Below are 15,312 nucleotides of genomic sequence, written 5' to 3'. Positions count from 1 at the left end.
TAAGTGTCATTTCTTTTTGTTGAAACAACATGGATAATTTAAGAAGAAGCTTTTGTTGAGATACGCAATTTGCCACCTGCTACCCTAAGTTACAAGTGTCAGTATTCCAGAGTGGGGGATGGAACGTTTGTATATACAGAATATTTTAATTAAAGAATATTTAATTACAGTTCATGTGCAACATTAAAAGTACACATATTTGCCATTGACATTGATGCACTGATTGCAGAGCGTGGGAAGGGAGTGGATGGCTTCAGTGTAGAAACTCCTGGGTTGCTGATGGATCAGAACTTTGATGAGGTGATTGGCTGAGAAAGTGGGCGGAACAGGAAGGCTGGCCTGCTGCTGGAAATCTCAGAGAGCTCTATTGCACTATTAGTGCTAGCTAGAATCATTGATCATAATAGGAATTGCAGAACTCCCCAAATTTTACTTCCAAAACCATTTCCAAGAATTTCTGTTCACACATTTCCATATTGTAATAGTCATTTCACAATCTATTATGTTTTGCCCCAAAGGAATATATGCTGCAATGAACTCAACTATAACTCATTTACAATCTACAGTACCATCCATTGTTCTGTCAGAGAAAACAGTTATTTTAAATAAAGTGAGTATGTTACCAAAGTACAGTATGCAGAATTAGGGAAACAATTATTTCTAAAAATAATGCAGTATCAGAGATGGATTTATACCTCTTGGGGCCCAAGGCAAGATACCAGTTTGGGCCTCACCCCCTTTTTTTTCTTAAAGGGTATTTTATTTCTGTGGTAGATGGGGTGTGTACAGGACTGCCTAATATTACCAGTGCCACATTAACAAAGAGAATAATTGGTAAATTAACCATCATCCTGAATTAATGTACTAATAAGTTGTAAATGAATCATGATGTATATTACTGGTAGTGCTGGTAGTGGCAGCTGCTGTGCCGGATTCAGCAGCAGACCCTTCAACGCACTGCAGACAGTGAAACTCTGAGAATGCAGAACTGGTCTCTGTGACAGTATGATGTGAACCGGTGCTCGCGCAGTGCTTCCCTGGGAATGACATTACCCCATGTCATTCCCAGTACAGCAGAGGCCTTGAAAAAGATTTAAGAATTGAAATGCGTTGGCTGGCTATCTGGACCTACATTATTCTTGTGGACTCTTTCCTTGGGACTTTTCCCCACTATTTCTTTTGTTGGACACTTTTGGACATTTACAGTAAGGTATTGTGTGGTACACTCCACGACAACTTTTTTGACTGATCCGGAAGGTCATCTTTTTTGTCAAGTGAGCCCCCTATACATCTTTCACCTGCCTTATTGTTTTTGTGACCCCCAACATTTTAAATATTTTATCACATTAAAAAGTTATTTTGGATTAAACCTCCATCTTTCAAGTAAAAGAAACCCAGATGAGTTTGAAAATGCCATTGTGAATTGTGAGTTATCGGTACGCCCATACTAGAGAAACCTTTATATGTGTGTCCCATTTGTCTCCAAGTGAGTCAAAATGTACGTTAAACACTTCGTGAACACATGGTGTAATGTGGTGAAGGCTTCAAACACCACCGCAAAATAAACCTTTATGAATGTTTAACACACACACTACTTGTGAGTGTGGTATGTCTCATTGAGAATTCTGCTGTATTTTAAAGTATCAAAAAGAAAATAATCCATACAGTCCTACTCATTGATTTCTTCTCTCTTTTTCCATATAAAACATCTGGGAGGACGAGAGAAGAAGGAGAATCACTTACAGACAGCGCTCTGGATATACCCCAAAATTGTGCTGTGCTTACCAGCTTAGCTGAGTAGAGGAGTGTATTGATGCAATCTCTAAGTGCTTTTCTTGTGAATAAGATAAATTATGAAGCTTTACTAGCATCAATCCAGAACATGTGCAGAAAATAACCAAATATTAAGGGTACTTTCTCACTTCTTTGGTCCTGATTGTCAATGGGCAGCAAGTTTGCATACAAAGCATCTTAGTGGGCCAGATGTACTAAGCCTTGAAAAGTGATTAAGAATCAGCACATCCTGAGCATCAGCGTGTTATGCCTTGATTTTAAACATATATGTACATGTATTCTTAAGTAAAGAGTTTTATTTTTAAAGAATACGGTACTAGCTGTGCCCCCTTTCTTTGCTATCTTTGAGGGAGGGCAAAAATTGAGAACAGCAATTGTTGTGGAACCTTCCTTGGGTTACTCGAAAAGACATTTGGCAAATAAGAATTTGAATGGAATTTGTGCAGAGAACAATGTTTTGCATTTATGAATTGTGGAGACAAAATAATTTATTCTGGAATTTTTGTCTGTCTGTTTTGGCATCAAGCAAAAACTACTAAAAGAACTTAGATCACATTTTAATCATTGCATAAATTAGTGAACTAGAATAAAACTGCATGAAAAGTATGTAGTGACGCAATGCGATATTAGGCGCACGAAGTCTGCAGGCTCAATATATGTGGCAATGGATGTGGCAATGGATGCAGCGACTTGCAAAAAGAAAACTCTTCAGACGGTGTGTTACCAATCAATGTTTCATTCTCTAACTCAGAATTTCGTCAGGATTACAAACAAACATTGAATCATGCTTACCTTATATCCCCACCACATGCTGGATTGTCCCGTCCCCTTGGCACTGGAACCCGGAAGCGGCGCTTTCAGATGACGTCACGACGTCTGCAGCCCGGCCTACAGACGCGGTGACACTGCTCCACGTCCTCTTCCTGGTCAGTTGCCACAGGGACGCCTCACTATCAACAAACAGAGTGAAAAAGGGGATAAGGAAGCTGAATACATAAACAGTACAAACATGTTAATACAACAAACAATCATGATCATAAGAACACATATTAACCCATCATCAAACAGAAAGGATTAATCACCAAAAAACAGACAGAATAATATAATGTGCCCATATAGAATGAAAGACAACACATATGATCATATCAGCGTATCACAATAAACAGGAAATGGGAATAGTATAATTTAACCCCCTGGGATGAATCGTATCCAATTTATTGATCCAAAACGCTTCTCTGCGCATTAAGATTAGATTCCTATCTACCCGGCATGATAGAGGAGGGATACAATCAATCGTGCAGTATTTTAAGGAGGAGAGACCATGCCGGAGCTCCAGGAAATGCCTGGCTACAGGCTGCTCACTAGAGCCAGAATTAATGGCGACTCTGATGGCCGACCGGTGAGCTGTCATTCTCTCCTTGAACTTGCGGCTGGTCTTTCCCACGTATGGTATACCACGAATGAGCTCTCGCACGTGAGATGATGGCGGATCTGGAATTTAATCCCTGAGTGGGGGGTGACAGAACACATGCCCAGGAACCATAAATTTGCAAGTAGTACATGGACATTTAAAACATCCATGTTTCTTCTGGGAAAGGAAATGGCCAACCGACGATAGACCTGGTTGTAATACATCAGTTTTAACCAACCAACTGCGGAGATTTCGGGGATTGGAATAACAAGGCATGAGGGTAGTGTTAGTTAGGTTAAGATCATCATCAGACTTAACAATACCCCACAACCATTTGGAGATACCCTTAATCTGGGGGGCTGAGGTGTTATATTGAGTTACCCAGGGCAGGCGGTCTTGATTTTGTCTGTCCATCCTGCTGTCTAGAAGATGTCTCCTATCCAATACCTTATTCTTGGTCGCAACCAAGGATTCACGTGGATAACCACAAATCACAAATCTCTCAATGAGCTCATCAATTTGATGACAAGCACTGGTCACATCATTGTTGATTCTAAACATCCTAAGCATTTGTGAATAAGGTAGTCCGGCTTTGCTACTATGAGGATGGCAACTGTCCCAGTGCAAAAAGGTATTTCTATCAGTACTCTTAATAAATACTGAAGTATTAATCACAGAATTTTTAACCTTGATGAGGACATCGAGGAACTCAATCTCACATTGGCTGGCCTTATACGTAAATTTCACAGGGTGTGCAGTACCGTTAATGCGATCAAAGATGTTAGTTAAATCACCCAAGTCCCCTCGCCATACAAACAGTAAATCGTATATATAGCGAGTGAAAAAGGGGATTCGCGTAGCAATCTCATCACTGGAAAAAAAGAAATTGTGTTCAACATCGAACATATAGATGTGGCATACGTAGGGGACACAGAGGACCCCATAGCACATCCTTTGGTTTGTAGGTAGTGCTGACCATTAAACCTGAAAAAATTCTTAGTTAGTATCATTTCCAGTAGTTCCATCCAGAAATCAATGAGATCAGCACCATGTGTGTTATAAGACAATAATACTCTCCGGACCGATGCCAGTCCTTCCACATGTGGTATTACCGTGTAGAGACTAGTCACATCAGCCGTGACTAGCCAACAATCACTTGGAAGATTACCAAAAGCCTCAAGTTTTTATGTGGAGAGTGGTGGTATCTAATAGAAAATGCTCATGTCCCTGTATAAAGGGTTGCAAGATGGTGTCAAGGTAGATAGCCACAGGCTGAAAGAGGGACTCCCTCACCGAGATGATTGGTCACCCCGGCGGGGGGTCTAGCCCCTTGTGGATCTTAGGCAACGTGTATAAAATGGGCATAATGGGAAACCTAGGTAATAACACATGGTGTAGCTCATCATTGATAAGTGAATTGGTACGTGCCCTATCCAAAATGCATTTCAATTGTGCAGTAATTACAATAAAAGGATCAGACACCAATTTTAGATAGACCTCAGAGTCAGACAATTGTCTAAAGATTTCTTCACAATATATATCGTGATCCTGTAGTACAATCGCACCCCCCTTGTCCGCGGGCCGAATGACAATACGGTCATTTTTAGACAAATTATGTAATGCCTCGCGTTCAAGGGGGGAAAGATTGTACCGTGGAGCTTCAAACTCATTGGTGGCTGCAGAAACCTCAACGCCCAACAGACGCATAAACGTCTTAATGCTAGGATTACTAGACAAAGGGTCAAAATATTTAAATTGCTTCAATTTATTGGGCAGAGGAACAGCATTCTCCACAGGGGGATACTGATTTTTGTGAAAGTACTCTTTGAGTTTATGCTTGCGATGTAATTGACGCTTTTCGGCATGCCAATTCAGGGGATTGAAGTGTACAGATGGCACATAGGACAATCCTTTACTAAGGACAGATTTCTCAGCCATAGTCAGGGTATGTGTAGATAAATTGAAGATTATTTCTTCTTTGTGCCTGCGGGTGGCTTGTTTCCACGACCTCTGGCGTTGGTTCTGCCACCCACGTCGAGTGGTTCTACGAGCGGGCCGCCCTTTGTGCGTGTTTTCAGCCCTAAAGGGACTAGCTTCTTTCCTTTGGCTTGAGCTGTTTCAGTATCACTAGCCGAACTCCCTACCTCAGCCGAGGTATCAGTGTCGACATTGGTTTTAGGATATTTATGTTGTCTGAAAAATGGTTTCCGCCTGTGCTCGCTGCGGCCCTGATTGGAGGTCCCAGAGAGCCAGTTGTAAACCTGATGGGTTTCATAGTCCCGTTCGACTTTAGTGAATTTTTCTTTTTTAAAAGCAATCAAATCTTTCTTATAGGTCGCTAATTGGGTAGACAATTTGGTCATCCAATCAGTGTCTTGATCAGACGTGAGAATTCGCATGTGGACGGACTCAAATTGCTTTATCTTTTCTTGATATTGTAGAGTCTCCTTGTTGGAGTGCGAGATCACAAGCAATATTAGGTCCATCGCACATTTGTTAGTGATAGCGATCCATTTTGCGCAAAAATTAGAATCATAGCATCCGATAGTGGGGCAATTCTTGACGCGGAAGCCCCGCGGTATCTTTTTCTGGCGAAAGTAATCACTTAGTGATATGGCATGATAGGTATAATCAATTTCTTCTTAAGTCTTAGAAGATCTCGATAAGCAATATCGGCTGTGTTGGCCTCCGATGAATCGAAGAAATGTTGCTTGTGTATAATACCATCAGCATCCGATTCCAAGTAGCTGAAGAGGTCACATAGTGGGATGATACGAGGATTAAATGCCTCGTTTGCTTCCTCGCCAGTAGCCATAAGGAGTTAAATTGCTTAGAGTGAGATTGCACAGTGTGTGTGGAAGTCCAATTACTGTACCAACCTATATATATATATATATATATATATATATATATATATATATATATAGCGTGTAGTACAAAGTAGCGGCACTCAGACGGGTCTTTTTTCAAAAGATATATTTAAGTGAGCAAAACTGACGTTTCGGAGCTCGTGGCCCCGTTATCAAAGTGAAGCAGGTGAGACAAGGTGTACAGGTACATCTTACCTTAAATAGGGTGTCCTTCTTCCCGCGCCGCACTCCGGTCCCCGCCTGCCGTGCACGCTGTATGACGGAAGTCAGAACTGACTTACCCGGAAATGACGCAAGAGGAGCGTTCCGATGGGCTTGCTTGAACCGCAAGCTCCTGGTCACCATGGTGATATCCCTCTTGTAACTGACGGCGTCTCGGCTGGCAGGGGACCTGCAAGTAGCGAAGCAGAATTAAGGCACACTGTACATAGTGCATATTGTGAACAATCATATAATGAAGATGCTTGATAAAGTTAATATATAATAAATATTAGCATTTAAAATGATTATTAAATCGAGTGCATCTAATGTAAAGCAATCCAGCATGTTAGTGACGAGTAATAGAAAGGGGAAGTGAAAAAAAAAAAAAAACGTGAACACAAAAAACCACAGTGTAATAAACTGTATGGGATTGATGCTGGAAATAGCTGTGAAATAATGTATTATAGAAAATGTTAAAAAGCAGAACGAAACAAGGGTGGGCGTTCAGCTGGCAATTAATTATATTAATTCATAGGAACTACTCTAGAAACATTGGTTATAAACATAACTACTTTTGATTAAATTGCACTATCAAAGTTGCTGTATAGCAGTTGAGTCAGTCTGATAAGGCTGGCTTCTTGACGTTACAGGAGGAAGGACTCAGATTCACTGGGAGTACGTTTACATGTCGACTCATTTTAGTCGACTTGTCATAGACGGTTATAACAAAGTTCCCAATGGAAGTCTTTCATTCAGGCCGTTGGGGCTGGTAGCATGCAGTCTGAAGATCCACCTTGTTTCCAGCCTCAGGAGAGTACCTCCTCTGTCCCCTCCTCGAATGGACTCCGGAACATGATCTAAGGCCATATGCCTCAGGTCGCTCAGTTTGTGGTGACAGGCAGCGAAGTGCTTGGCTACAGGTTGTTCTTGATCCTTGCCCTCCAATGCTGCCTTTATAGCAGACCTGTGTAAGGCCATCCTATCCCTCATGGGCCTCACTGTCTTGCCCACGTATATCTTCCGGCAGGGGCACTGGATGACATACACTATGTGTGTTGACCTGCAGGATAATACATGGTTGATGTAGTAGACTTTATTGTTGACAGGGTGTGTATAAGACCTTCCCGTCAACATGTATTCACATGTGGTGCACTTCGGGCATTTGTAGCACCCGGGTGCCTTGGATAGGAAGTGTGCTTTAGGTCTACTATCTGCAAAACCAGTGATGTCACTGTGGACAATGTGGTCCTTGATGCTTCTTCCTCTCTTGTAGCAGAGCATAGGTCTTTTGTTGAAAAGACCAGGCAGACTCTTGTCAGTTTTTATGATGGGCCATAGAGCTCTAGATGCTCTGGGCACAACCGCGCTGCTGATGTTGAGTTTTGTGACCAAGGGGATCGTCTCTCCTCTTTGTTTTTTATTCTTGAAGGAGAGTAAAGAGGTCCTATCCAACTGTAGGACTTCTTCTTTTTGTTGTTTAAGCAATGTCCTGTCATAACCCCTCTCAGCAAATTTTGTAATGAATGTATCAAGAACCTCTGGAAGTTCCTCCGATTTGCTCACTATTCTTGCTGCCCTGAGCATTTGGGATTTTGGTAGGGCTTTTTTTAAGGGGATGGGATGGAAGCTGTTTGCCTTCAATAAGGTATTTTTGTCAGTTGGCTTGACAAACAACGATGTTTTCAGTCTTCCTTCTTCCAGGGTAATGAGTACATCGAGGTAGTTTACAGACTGATTGGAACATTGCATGGTAAGCTTAATAGGAGAGGGTTTGCTGTTGATATCGTCAACTAAGATTTTGAGTTCATGTTCGTCGCCCCCCCATAACATAAACAGATCGTCTATATATCTTGTTAATAGGACGATTTTACTGGAGGCTAGCGGATTCTCATGAAAGAGATCTCTTTCTGCCGCGAACATGAAAATGTTGGCGAATGAGGGGGAGACACAGCTCCCCATTGCGCACCCAGATACTTGACGAAAGAAGCTACCATTAAAAAGAAAATAATTCTTGGTCAAAGTCAACCTAAGAAGTTGCATGAAGAGGGAAAGGTCTAATGAGGTCATGTTGTTGTTAATTAGGAAGTCTCTCATTGCATCTAACCCCTGTTCTTGGGGGATGCAGGTGTAGAGGCTGTATATATATATAGTTAGAACAATAGCTATAGGACACGGGAGCACAGATCCACCATTGTGTGTGTAAGGTGAAAATCAATTTCTTGGACAAATTGTTTTGTCCTACACAAAGAAAACACAGGTGTGTACCTCCAAGCACCTACTTCGGTGAACCAAGGGGCCCGTGTGATATATTTAGACACACGGTCCCAAGGAGATCAACCAGAGCAGGTGAGAAGGACCACCCAATCGGGCGCACAGCAATTGATTATATCAATTAACCAACTCAAATTAATGTTTTAAAATAGGAACCGAGTGTGACTTGCTGCTCTCAATTAAGGCTCTCTGCAGTCCTTAGTAGAGTTAAATACAAGAAGCAAAATAGAATATTTTTCTAGAGAGCGCAAGAAACACTATGGAATTTAATCATATAAAAATATACAAATTTATTTACTCATAAAAAATCATAACATCTCATAAAACACATAATTTAAACAATGATCCTTTAGAGAGGATAATAATAATAATTTCCTTTGGGAAAGAACCGTGTCCTTATGCCAATAGATCTCAGAACACTGGCAATTTTGTATTCAGATGGCAATTTTGTTAATCAAGATATTTGTATCCACTTGCTTTGTTTGTAACCAACTGTAGTATGATAAACGATTGGAATATAAACAGTCCAGCACTTGCCAATATTGTAAATATTTGTAGTTATTCCGAGGCTTGGACTTATTTGTATAGAGAGTCAGTGGTACACATGCAAAGTTCACTTAGCCACCCGTAGACTACTCACTCGCTCTGTTAGCATGAGGTGCACATATAATGATGTTTTTACGTAATAACAGCTGCCTTCAGGTACTAGCCGCATGAAGGATTTTCCACGACCTGACCACAGCAACGAGACCTGCTCGCTGTGTCAGGGAGCCGACCGCCTACTGACGGACGCTGCGGGGGAACAGATGTAATCGCTGTCTGATAGCTACCTCAGCTCCCGACGGGTCCTTTAACAGCTTGCGCTGCCCTCTGTTTGCAGCGAGGGTGTGTAGACCTCTATGACGCTTGGAGACGGTGCTTCCAATGAGGATGCTTCCTCTGAGGAAACCGTCAAGTCTATACGACGGAGAAACGCGTCAAGACTCCCCCCTGCCATTGATGCCTTTGATGTCCGTCTATTGATCCGTGTCCTGTGTCCACCAGTACCTCACTGCGCTCATTGGAAGCACCGTCTCCAAGCGTCATAGAGGTCTACACACCCTCGCTGCAAACAGAGGGCAGCGCAAGCTGTTAAAGGACCCGTCGGGAGCTGAGGTAGCTATCAGACAGCGATTACATCTGTTCCCCCGCAGCGTCCGTCAGTAGGCGGTCGGCTCCCTGACACAGCGAGCAGGTCTCGTTGCTGTGGTCAGGTCGTGGAAAATCCTTCATGCGGCTAGTACCTGAAGGCAGCTGTTATTACGTAAAAACATCATTATATGTGCACCTCATGCTAACAGAGCGAGTGAGTAGTCTACGGGTGGCTAAGTGAACTTTGCATGTGTACCACTGACTCTCTATACAAATAAGTCCAAGCCTCGGAATAACTACAAATATTTACAATATTGGCAAGTGCTGGACTGTTTATATTCCAATCGTTTATCATACTACAGTTGGTTACAAACAAAGCAAGTGGATACAAATATCTTGATTAACAAAATTGCCATCTGAATACAAAATTGCCAGTGTTCTGAGATCTATTGGCATAAGGACACGGTTCTTTCCCAAAGGAAATTATTATTATTATCCTCTCTAAAGGATCATTGTTTAAATTATGTGTTTTATGAGATGTTATGATTTTTTATGAGTAAATAAATTTGTATATTTTTATATGATTAAATTCCATAGTGTTTCTTGCGCTCTCTAGAAAAATATTCTATTTTGCTTCTTGTTTTGTCCTACAATTGTATAATATCTACATGACTTATATTAGTCTGTAAGATGGCAGCCCAATTCTCTGAAGGCCAACTTCGTCTATCGGGTGGGTGTTTTTGTGAGGGAAGTGGAGGAGAGAAAACAGGCGCCTAGGAACGTACCTCTTATAAAAATGTAAAGTGGTTAGAATAAGAAAAGCATATATATATATATATAAGAGTTTTATTTATACATAAAAAAGGGATGTCTATACAATGCATTGAAAAGTGACACAGGAAAAAATGGGAAAATTAGGGCGACAATGGGAATCAATGGCGACAATAATTTAAAAAGATTTTTTTAGAAAATATTCTTTTAAAACAACGAGAAGAATCAAGAATAAAAAAATTAAAAAAAAACTATGATTTCATGAACTAAAAAGTCTTGGATTTGTTGAAAAAAGTACTTAGCTCTCTTTGTAGTTTATATCCTGGCCCAACAGGAGCAAAGTGTTAGTCCAGTGGCTCAATAGCCAAAAAACGTTTGTGGAGGGTCCTGACGCATTTTGTCCGGCTGTGGACTTCTTCAAGGGGAGCAGGGTAGTCTATATAATATAATAGTATTGTGTGGATCCGACACTTTCTCCAAGAGACCAGCAGCATGTTCAGGTGTGCTATTGCAAATACAGATCACCACCAGAATAATAGGGACTCCAGGACTCTCAGATAATGAAATAAACAGACTCATTTGTTTGTTCACTCCATTTCTGACAGACTGAATCCATGCTATAATGAGTATTTGATTCAATTGATACTAATGTATGCACAGACGCTGCTGGCGCTGTTTCATGCCGGGATTCAGTGCCTGGGCTAGTCCACATGATGCGCTAATTGTACTATTGTGTCTAGAGTGAGACACCGTATAATGACTTCAGCTCTAAACACGGCGGTCTCAGTGTGGCGGGTCCGTCAGATGGAGACCACAGGGTATTTTGCTATTTAAGGTAACTGTTTTTCTTGTACTGTATCCTGATGACGGTTATTAAAATAACCGAAACGTTGAAGACTTTACAGTAGTCGTTGTCTTTTTCATCTAAGGAACGTGAGTGACACTATTTGGAAATATATATATATATATATATATATATATATATATATATCTCACAGACCATCAGAGCAGTAAATATAATTATATGAGTGCAGGGTGTGTGATATGTGGGCACTCTGCTGTACTCCTGGCACCCACCATAGATATGTGAGCATATATATATTGGATCATAATATAATAACACCAATTCCTCATTTTTATTTAATTTCAATTGTCCAAAATAATTATGCTCTGTCTATTCAAGAGAGTTTAATAAATGTTGTAGGAAAGACTCTCAAACATTGCTGTAAAAGTTTCTTAATTAAATAAACAATTTTTTTTTTAAGTCAGGAGGAACATCATTATATTTTCATATACAGTATCAGTGTGTTCTGAATTCTATGTATTTCTTATGTTTTCCGCAGTAATTACTCAGTGTCTCTTATTCCTTAGGTTAATTTGATGCTAAATGGCAAACCAGTCATTTCAGCTTTTGCTGGGGACAAAGATGTCACTCGTGAGGCAGCAACCAATGGAGTTCTTCTGTATTTGGATAAAGAGGACAAAGTTTACTTAAAACTAGAAAAAGGCAATCTAGTTGGTGGATGGCAGTACTCTACATTTTCTGGCTTTCTGGTGTTTCCTCTGTGAAGTTTGTGACAATCACCCTGGTGTGGGACAACTGACAAACCTTCACCTTTGTAATTTGAAGATCATTCTTGTCATTGATGTCTCTTTACTAATTTCTCATGGTGGACCCCGGATTACACTCTCGCCAAATTCCAATGACATTTCAAAGAAAATATTTTGTGTGTTTGAAGTATATCTGGATCCATCAGACAATGAATATATATGCCTAATGTTACAGTTTAATGCTGCCTGCAAGTTTTATTCAGATTTCATTTAAAGGTATTAATTTGTCCTGCAAATGGAAAACATGAATCACATGTTACAATAAGGACAAAGGTCTATTTAGCTAAGGTTTTCTTGCAGACTTAAATCAAGCGTTGGTCTTTTGCTGCTAAATAGTAAAAGCCTTAATAGATTTATAATGTAAAAATAAAGCTATTAATAGGACACTACAGTATATTGGTTGTAATTATCCTGGTGCTTTTAATTTCTACAATCGTTAACTACATAGATAATTGAAGTATCGATATAGTCTAATGATGGTGCAATGCTAAGTTATTGGTTAAGAGTTAACAGGAAAGCATCACAATCCTTTGATTTGTTTTAGAAAGAGGTCCGGTAATAAACCTCTGTCACCAACTGGCAGGAATATCAACGTACCACAAGTGTCACCTCTAGTAGTCATGAGACATGAAGCACAAATTGTGCGAGGACTGAAAAGTAATGTACTGGGTGGAGTATGTTTCTACATAATAATTGACATGATAGGATAGAGTAGGTGCCAAAAAGTCAAGTGTATCATCTTAACGTGATCTCCACCAGTTTTATTTCCCATATTGCATGACTTGGAAAAGCAGTCTGGATCACCTTCATGGGTTTCCAAGGTTGGGTTTGGTACATTGGTCAAAATATTAGAAGGTGATAGTTCTCCTTTGATCTTTCCTTCCACTTCAGCGTCTTATTTGTGGAAGTCTGAAAAGTTTTTGCAGCAAGGTGTTCTTAAGCAGCATGTTCCAACAATAAAACAAATAGATCATAACAATGACAAAAAAATGCTTACCCGACATTTAAGTGATCCATCACGCAGAGACCGGCAGAAACTGCTTTGCCCTGCAGGATATCTCAATCTCACTTCTCAAGTTTAATTAGCATGATTGATCATATGCACTTTATTAGAAACCTGGGGATGTTTTTTCTACCTACAGAATCACTTTATTAGCCAGAGAGGATCTTATTTGTATATACTATGTTGTCTTATTATTTATCTTTACACATATCTTATCAGTTGATGCCTTAAAATGATTAAAATATCATTAATTATCAGAGAGCTGTAAAAATAATTCAATCCATAGAGATGCGTTAATATTACTGAGTATATTTGTAGAGTGGAAAATATAGATTTTACTGTCACATCTCGGTGTTGAAATGATATATAATAAAGGTTAATATGTGATAGAAGCTTTGACCTTTGGATTTTGAAAACATACATGATACGGTTTGTTGCTTTATTTGATATATTTATCGTTTGGACTGGTGAGGGCCTTGGGCTTAGAGAAAGCTGTCTGATAGGTGACAGGAAAAATACCAATTACTGCAAGCTAAATACCCTAATCCTCCACAGAAAAATGTAATGAAAAAAAAAAATTAAAATGTTATATCTATATATATCTATATCTATATATATATATATATATATATATATATATATATATATATATATATATATATATATAATGTTAGAGGGAAAAAAGAGTTTGAAGGGGAAATTAACTTCTTATAGATAAATCCTAGTTGATACCATTAACACAACAACATTGTCACTTTCATGGAACATATGTTTGGAGATTTGATTTGGTCAAATAAATGTGTTGTTGATTTTACTATCTACTTGTCACTTACTGTAGCAGTGTGCCTTTAGTGAATGACATAAAAAAAGTTTTACTTCGGTCGACAGATTTTTTTTTTCAATAAATGCTCAACCTGAAACTCAAAATGCATGTTCCCTTAGAGACCTGTCTTGAACATATTGGATTGGAACTGTAACTGCACATATATAAGAGTTCACTTACAGTCTAGCAATTCTGCCATCTGTTATAATTGGACTTCCAATAGATCGAATTGGGTAGGAGAGAGAAGTGATGAAAAGCAAAAGTTCAAAGAGATTTTTTTTTTTAAATGGGGTCTTTTTTGTTTTTGTTCTGTTACTTTATTAAACTCAATATTGCCTTGCAATGTTGATACTTACAGTTCAAAGACCAACATTTTCAGTGTGCAATTTTATTTCATCTTAATTTACAATTGGGTTTCAATTTGAAAAAGTGAAAACAAGTGTGTAAGTCCCTTCCCGTGCACACTAGGCTGCCAATGGTGATGCCTCTCTTAAGGTGTCCTCATACCTATAGATAAATTGTGGTAAAGTAAAAAGTGAAAGGTGTCCCCTGTTGGCACCACAGATGGGAGAGGAAGAGGAATTATGTGTCCATTAATAAGGGATACCGTTCCTATTCTCCAAATTTGCCAGTATGGGGATACTCAAATGATCACTTTGTAAGATTATCTCTGTTTAACTGCCACATTCCTCCCAATATATTTCATGTGATGTTCATATAGGGAAAGTAAAATAGAAGATGCATATAGTGCAATACATCCTCTTTAATAACATACAATAATAAAAAACAATGTTCATAAAGGAAAAAGTGAAAGGTGTACCCTGTCAGCACCTCAGATGGGAAAGGAAGAGGATTTGTGCATCCCTTAATAAGGGGTCCCCAGGGGTTAAAGTGAGGAGGAACAGGGGTGGAACTGAGTTCCACCACCTCTAATGGTAGGGGGAACTGAGTTCCACCTCTAGCATAGTCCTGAACAGTAATTCCAACAGAAAAGCCTGTACCAGCGGCTTCTTCTTCTGGTACGGTGCATGTGATATCATGCCATCAACACCACTGATGTGAAGAAGAGCCATTTCTTCACTCTGTGCTTGCTGAAGACAGGGTAAGAGGGGGTTGGAGGGACTCAGAGGTAAACATTATGTGTATAAAGGGAACTACTGTGTGATTTAATATGAATCAAGGGCACTACATGTGGTGTAATGTGTATATGATTGTGCTACTGTCTTTTGGAGTTACTATTCTGTAACCATGGCTCTGCATAATGAGGAAGGGGGGGGGGGTGTTGTAAAAGGAAAGGAGTTCCACCACCTCTCCAGGACCACTTTAAGCCCTGGGGGTACCATTGCTCTTCTCCAAATTTGTCGGTATGGGGTTACCCAAGTGACCGCTTGCAAGGTTATCTCTGTTGAACTGCCATGTTCCTCCC

General features: G+C 39.8%; 1 protein-coding gene across 1 annotated transcript in view; it reads left to right on the top strand.

The window, feature by feature from the left end:
* The window catches only part of CBLN4 (cerebellin 4 precursor), a 31,837-nt gene extending 17,960 nt beyond the window's left edge, over positions 1-13,877 (top strand). Inside the window, exon 3 of the mRNA XM_083146528.1 lies at positions 11,821-13,877. Coding sequence (XP_083002654.1) covers positions 11,821-12,018 — 198 coding nt within the window. The 3' untranslated portion in view covers positions 12,019-13,877. The remainder of the gene's footprint in view (positions 1-11,820) is intronic.
* Positions 13,878-15,312: the final 1,435 nt, after the last annotated feature.

Source organism: Crinia signifera, chromosome 6, assembly GCF_055691185.1.
Source record: "Crinia signifera chromosome 6, ASM5569118v1, whole genome shotgun sequence".
Classification (NCBI taxonomy): Eukaryota; Metazoa; Chordata; class Amphibia; order Anura; family Myobatrachidae; genus Crinia; species Crinia signifera.
Note: the sequence above shows the minus strand (reverse complement) of the source record. Positions and strands in the feature narration are given on the sequence as shown.